A 7,595-nucleotide genomic window follows, 5' to 3' on the forward strand; every position below is an offset into this window, starting at 1 on the left:
GATGGCTTCAAGATTCTACAGAAGGGGAAACTTCTGTTCCCATTGGGTGCTGGTACTATTTCATTAGTGCAGGTTATCATTCATTTCCTGATTGAAACACAGGTATTTTCAAGTGTTTGGGTATAAAAAAAAACAGACTGGGACTAAGATCTTTTTTAACCAGTCATTGATGGCAAAAAAAAAAAATAGTACATTTCTCCTTCACACAACTGTTTATTTGAAAGAAAGGAGAACATGTTGTAGTAGAAAAAGCTGTGAGTAAGTTAAGTCTGGAATAGGTTAGTAGCAAAGTTGGTGGGAACAAATCAGCATTTATTATTGACATTGGGTATCTGATTAAAATGAAATTTTAAATGAAATGAAAAGCTTACATATGGAAGTTTTTCATATCAGAGGTTTAAGATCAAAGATATCACAGAATTAGAATTATAACTTAATACCATAAACTACTTAACATTAACTTCTAAGAAATATACTCATGTACTTTACAAAAATTATGAAATACTGTGTGGCCTATAATGAACTATTTCAAATTTACTTTCTTGTGACTACCTTCAGCCTATGGTCCCAAAGTCAGGTTTAAACTGCTGAGTAAGATTAGTTAGCTATGACACAATAAAGATGAATTTTTGAAAAGATTAATTAGCTATGAAATGGGCATCTAGCTTCCACCCCCTCATGATACCAACCACCATCCTTCTTAGAGGCCCCTTTAGAAGGGTCAGGGAGGACCCTTTCAAGAATCTATTTTCTAATGAGTTTTTACTGATACCACTGTTTGTACTAGTAACCACTTAAGCACTTGTGCTTACTTGGGACAATTGCAATGGTAATATATATGTTTTAAAGTAACATATAAATCACTTACAATCATACCACCTACTGTATATATCACTGTTAATATTTTAATACTAGAGGCCTGGTGCATGAAATTTGTGCACTCGGGAGGTCCCTCAACCCAGCCTGTGCCCTCTCACAGTCCAGGAGCCCTTGGGGAATGTTGCAGAGGTGGGAGAGGCTCCCGCCACCGCTGCTGCGCTCACCAGCCATGAGCCTGGCCTCTGGATGAGTGGCGTTCCCCCTGTGGGAGCACACTGACCACCAGGGGGCAACTCCTGTGTTGAGCATCTGCCCCCTAGTAATCAGTGTGCATCATAGTGACGGGTTCTTCCACGTTCGGTCAATTTGCATATTAGCCTTTTATTATATAGCACGGCCAGTGCACATCATGGCAGTTCCTGCATTGAGCATCTGGCCCCTGATGATCCATGTGCGTTATAGCTACCAGTCGGACAGACGGACACTTAGCCTTTTATATATATAGATTTAGTAGATTTCTCTTTTGCTTCTTATACACTTCTCTTTCTTTAGACTTTTTTTTTTTTCTAAATTATAAACTACCTGGAATTTTTTCTAAATTATAAACTACCTAGAAAAAGCATACACTCTTCTTTGTATTAACCATTTCATAAAATAAATTAAAAAGAGGCAGGTAGGGGAGGCTAGGGGAAGGTCAAGGGGAGGAAAAAAAAGGAGACATATATAATACTCTTTGTAATACTTTAAGCAATAAAACAATTTTTAAAAAGAGGCAGGTAGGAATTAGTGGTGCTAAATGAAATTGCCTAAATTGGTCTGTTAGCAAGGTTGATTGTTGGGATGAAAATGTCCATGTTTCTCTCATAAGTTACCTTAGGAATGCAACAGTGTGACTGTGTTTCTGGTGAAACTTCTCTCCTTTTCTTTTTTTTTCTTTATTGCATCTGTGTACAAATGTAATCTGAGGTATAAGTCACTGCTATAAAATGTCTTGTTTTCTAAACGTGACTCCTACATCTCTTTGAGATGAGAAAATGTGTGTTAAAGTTAAATCTCGCAATTAGAATGAATTTCTTTGTGGAGGAAACGTGATTAAGCAGCTCTTCCTGGTTAAGGATGCAGCAGGCAGAGGCGCTGACCAAGGATGTGCTCAGACCTGCTGCTTCCAGTCCACTCTGTCCTCTCCCGGAGATGAGGCGGCTTTGGCACCCAGACTGCATCTGGAAGCTGAACTAAGAGTGTTTCTCTTGTTCTGAGTCTCTTTTCAGACACCAAAATAACGTTGGATTTTCACCTTAGTGTAACCCATTTATTTACTTTTACCTATTCTTTCCATTTATCATAGGTTTTGACCCAAACAAGGAATGTCAGGTTCAATTTCTCTGCTGGCCCAGGGCCAGCTCTGATGAGCCAGAAGATCCCAGTCTTCCCATTAGTCTTCCTCAGACTTGGTCTTTCTTACTGACACCTCTTGTATTTCAATATCAAATTCATGGGACTTTTCCTTGTCGTCCAGTTTTTTAAATTCTTCCAAACTGGGATAGATGGTTGATCTGTCTGGGCCATTTTACTGCCAGGGCACTGGGGAACCCACGGGGCCTGGCAGGCTTGGTAATGCTGTGTTAAAACTGGTGTTTCCTCATCAGTTCCTGCTTTTCCCACTCCATGTGTTTACAACCACTGAAATGTTTCCACTCTGTTTGGCTACACTAGTTTTCTCCTCATTGACTCCCCTTCCTTTCTCCCTTTCTACGGAATCGTTCTAATTCTCCCAGCACTAAAGGAAGTTGGGACGGTAAATCGGGTACAGTTTCCTGCACTGTTTCTCTCCCCCCGCCCCCCAGTAGCAGTCACAGGGGAGGGACATTGGGTGTACTCTCATATCTTTCATCGTGGAGAGCATCCTGGGGACCATGGTGCCAATCCAGCAGGCTGGCATTTACGGCATCTTAGCTGCTTCACCTCAGTGTCCCATCTTGCATTTAATAGGGGAGTTGGATACCCACCGTGTGTTGTTGCCCTTAACCTTCCCTAAACGACTGGATGTTCTCCCATCTCCAATGTTCACTTTAGGTGTGTGTCATAGACAATGGCCAGTGGGCTCACATATTAACTCAAACATGCTTCTCCATGAAGCTGCATCAAGAGTTAGGGAAACAGTCTCAGAGCTCACCATCCTGCACTTACCGACAAAGTAGGCAAGCCCTCTAACCATACACCCACCGAGCTCTATGCTTCATGATTTTGCCCTCTGCCAGCCTGTATCACCTTCTTTGTGGCAAGAGGATGGAAATATATAATTGTTACCTTAAATTGGCAGAATTTCCTCCCCAAGAACTCCTGTTTTCTCCCAGCTTCTCCTGTGTCTCTGTGAGCAGGACACCTTACTTCACAGTCACTCTGTCCCTGTGCCAGCACTAAACACCTCGCTTTACTGAAGCCTGAAGCTAACCGCCTGTGGCACACAGTGTGTGTGTGTGTGTGTGTGTGGAGAGGATAGGTTGTTTCTTTTCTGTTGGGTTGTTCTTTCTAATAGGTTCATATAAAGGTTATAAAGTCCATCTATCCATATTGTCTTTCTCTGTGAAAGTACAAACAGTCATAAAACAGAACACTACCGTTCAGTTTTGTAATCTTAAATTTCAAACAACGCACTGATGAATTATTTATGTTATAGAATGTGTTTTCAATAATGTGTAGCATAAAATGGGATGAGTGCTTATCCATACGTGCCCTGAACTTTCTAAAGTGCATGCTAACGAGCAGGGTCACCCAGCGTCACTGTGGCCTGGTAATGTGCAAGGCAAGCGCTCCTCCTCTTGCTCCTGGTTTCTGCATTATGTTCACCAGCAGTCAGCTCGCTGCTTCGACTGTGGAGCCTCGCAGTAACACTCTTTGACTCCAAGCTGCCTCATGGTGCTTTTCTCTCAGCATAACCGACACTCAGCTCTATAAATTTTATTTGTCGTTCTGGCTTCCAGCCATACTAACTTGGGCTTTAATTCATAATTAGTAGGGAGTCACAATTCCATAGAAAAGAGAACATTTTATATTAAATGGCCATTATCTAACATGATTTCACAAAATGATTAAGATGCTAGAAAATAAGTAAGCTACCTTAAGGTTTCCAATACTTAAAGTGCAGGCATAGGGAGGAGGGGTGATAATTTTGTTTTAATCTCTGTATATAGTTCCTGCTACAATGACAAAAAGAAAAATTCTTTTTTTTAATTTTATTTTTGTAGTTGTACAAATGATCATATTTGCCCAAATTTGCTTTCTATATCAAAATCTCTGAGTTCATGTACATTGCTTGCATATCTTGTGACAATCTTTAACACAAATTTCCAAACAACAATAGTAAAAAGCCAAGAGTAGATAGCTCATGAACCTTGAATGGTGGGTCTTGTTGAAGAAGATTGGGTAACTTTTGGAAATCAGTTTCTGTTCATGATAATATCTTTGTGTGAAGACTTAACTCAGGACTGAGAGCCAGGAGAAAAAATGATGCAGGTCCACAGTCTCTCATCCAAAACTCTCGGAACCAAATGTTTTTCAGAATTCACAGGGTGTGGTTTTTTAAAATAATTTCATAGATGTGTTCTTTTTTAAAATATATTTTTATTGATTTCAGAAAGGAAGGGAGAGGGAGAGAGAGATGGAAACATCAATGGTGAGAAAGAATCATTGATCAGCTGCCTCCTACGTGCCCCCCACTGTGGACTGAGCCTGAAACACAGGCATGTGCCCTGACTGGGAACCAAACTGTGACCTGGTTCATAGGTTGACGCTCAACCACTGAGCCACAGCAGCCAGGCAGGTCCACTTTTTAAAAGCCCCAACACAATAGATGATACTGACTTCATAAATCTGGAGGTTGGGACCACAAAATTGGTATAGAGATAGGAGTCAAAATTTTGAGCCAACAGTTTCAGTTTAACTGTCTCTATAGAACTGATAGCATTAGGAAGGCAGAAGAGAACTCACAGCAGCTCTAACTTCTCCAATCCCCACACCAGAACGATGCCTGAGCTTCACACCTGCTCATAGACTGTGGGCACTGGTTGGCATGGACGTCAGAAAATAAACTACCCATCACACGGGGTCACTGATAGACACCTGTATTCAATGTCTCTGAAAGGAAGGTAGATACTAGATCTTTGTGAACCTGGCTATTTTATGGCAGGATAAAAGCAAACCTAATTTGAGCTACTTTATCTGAGATTTCCTAAAACCTTCACTGTGTCTTCCGTTTTTTGCTTATTGAACAAGTTATGTCGACATTATCTGTGTGAATGTGGTAGAAAGGAAGTTCAAGAAAGGCATTCTGTAAAGGAAATGTTTTCAAGCAAATTGTCCTTAAATCAACACTAATTGCCAAATACTGACTTTTTCCCCCCTTAAGATAATGGAACAGGAATGCTAAATACAGAATTTAGCGAGGGTAAGATAATAAAAGCTATGGGGATTCTTTTAAATGAAAGCAATGGCACATCCATAAAATAGAACCCTGCTGCAGCTCCCAGGAATTAGGTAGATCCATATGCACGATTGTGGAACAATCTCCGAAACATTCCAGTGAGGGGAAAAGCAGAGCATAGGTCAGTACATAAGCACAGCACAGTTTAAGTTTGTAAATACATGTGTGTATATTTGTGTAATTACATGCATGCATTTAATTATACAGAAAAAGATTCGGAAGCACATATACTAAACTGTTTACAGTGCTCTCTGGGAAGGCTAATGGGGTTTGCATTTGGTTGGAGGATAGGGTGTTGAGAGGACTTGCATTTTTCTTTGTATAATTCTATGTATTTCAGTTTCTATAATGAAGACATATTCTTATATTATTTGAACAATTTAAAAGTTTTAAGAAAATAATGACAAGGTAGTTTCATTCATTATTTATCGAGTACTTGACATTAAGGATACAGTGGTTTCTGCTCTTATATTGCTTCCAGTGTAACAAGGGAGGAAGATATTAAACAAATCTATATAAATAAATAATTATAAATTGTGAGAAGTGCTATAAAGTAAAGCAAATTATTATGAGAAGAAAAATAATTGGAGCAATCTAATTTACATACTGGGGTTAAAGAAGTCCTCTCTGAAATAGTGATATTTCAATTGACATCTAGTAGGATGAAGAATAGTTATCCAAGCCCCAAAAACAAGGGAAGTAAAAGGAAAAATAAATGAGTGAGACTATATCAAACTAAAAAGTTTCTACTCAGCAAAAGAAACAATCAACAAAACAAAGAGGCAGCCAACCTAATAGGAGAAGATATTTGCAAATAAAACATCCAATAAGGGGCTAATATCCAAAATATAAATATAAATATATAAAGAACTCATTCAACTCAACAACAACAACAAAACAATCAAATTAAAAAATGGGTAGAGACCTGAATAGACACTTTTCCAGGGAAGACATACAGATGGCCAATAGATATATTAGTATTCATAAAGATATGTGTACCCCTATATTCATTATAGCATTATTTATAACTAGAGGCCCAGTGCACGAATTTGAGCATGGGTGGGGTCCAGCCGGCCAACCCCAATGGAGGCCCATCGGGCCAGGCTGGTTTGGGGAGAGGCCGCGGGCAGTTGGCCAGCTGACCTCACCCCCAATCGGGGTGTTAGGGGCCGATCAGGGGCCGGGCCAGCCTGGGGGAGGCCCAGTCGGGGCCCAGATCAGGCTGGTTGGCTGCCACAGTGTGCATCATAGCCACTGGTCATTCCAGTCATTCTGGTCATTATGCCGTTCTGGTCTTTGGGCTTTTATATATATAGATAGCCAATACATTATAAACAGCCCAAGTGCCCTTCAACAGATGATTGGCTAAAGAAGGTGTGGTACATATATACAATGGAATACCACTCGGCCATTAAAAAAAAGACAAAATATTGCTATTTGCAGCATGGATGGATCTTGAGATTATTATGCTAAGTGAAATAAGTCAGAAGGAAAAGGACAAGAACCATATGGTTTCACTCATGTGGAATATAAAACAAAAAGCAACACATGAACAAAACAAAAAACACACAAATAAACTCTTAGACACAGACAACAAGAATGATGGTTACCAAAGGGGAAAGGGATGGGGAAGGAATAAAGAGGGTGAAGGGGCCAAATGTTTGGTAATGGAAGGCGACCAGACTCCCGGTGGTGCGCACAAAATGTATGTAGACGTTATATTATAAAGTTGTACACCTGAGATTTATATAATGTTAACCAATGTTATCCCAATAAATGTAATAAAAATTTTTAAAGATTAAAGAAAAAAATGTTAGAAGTGAGCAGAAGAGAAGAGCTTATGGATAGACAGAGGGTGCCTTCTGGTGTGACCTTCCCTAAGTGCCCCTGGGCGGCCCACTTGCTCCGGATGTCCCATTCTGGCCCTGGGCAGCCATCTCTGTGGGCTCCTTGGGTTCTCTGTTCCCCTGGTCTGATCATTCTCTGTCTGGTTGTGTGTGTTGCAGGTATGAGACATCTCTGTTGGATTTAGTTCAATCTTTGAGCCCAAAGTCTGCTGCTAAACCTCAGCCCCATCCCTGCAGAGAAGCCGGGGCCTGGAATCACAGCACTTGCCGACTCAGTTCTCTAAAATCAACCCGGAAGAAGATGGGGGCAGGCAGGACCCCCGATGACCTACAGGAGAATCAAATTCTGGAAGACATCTTTTTCATTTGACACCGAAGCAATTGATACAAAATTTCCATAAGCACTTTGTAGGTTTCTTAATATACCGATCTAGGATTTAAAATTTTAA

The 7,595-nt window shown here is 40.4% G+C and overlaps 1 protein-coding gene across 6 annotated transcripts in view; it reads left to right on the plus strand.

Moving 5' to 3' along the window:
- Positions 1 to 7,595, plus strand: part of KIAA1328 (KIAA1328 ortholog) — a 160,133-nt gene extending 152,538 nt beyond the window's left edge. For all 6 annotated transcript variants that reach the window (XM_070421012.1, XM_070421016.1, XM_070421014.1 and 3 more), the window contains one exon: positions 7,306 to 7,595. In XM_070421012.1, coding sequence (XP_070277113.1) covers positions 7,306 to 7,516 — 211 coding nt within the window. In that variant the 3' untranslated portion in view covers positions 7,517 to 7,595. The remainder of the gene's footprint in view (positions 1 to 7,305) is intronic.

This window comes from Myotis yumanensis, unplaced genomic scaffold (assembly GCF_028538775.1).
Source record: "Myotis yumanensis isolate MYYU_CA2020_CCGP unplaced genomic scaffold, mMyoYum1.0.hap1 SCAF_7, whole genome shotgun sequence".
In the NCBI taxonomy this organism is placed as follows: domain Eukaryota; kingdom Metazoa; phylum Chordata; class Mammalia; order Chiroptera; family Vespertilionidae; genus Myotis; species Myotis yumanensis.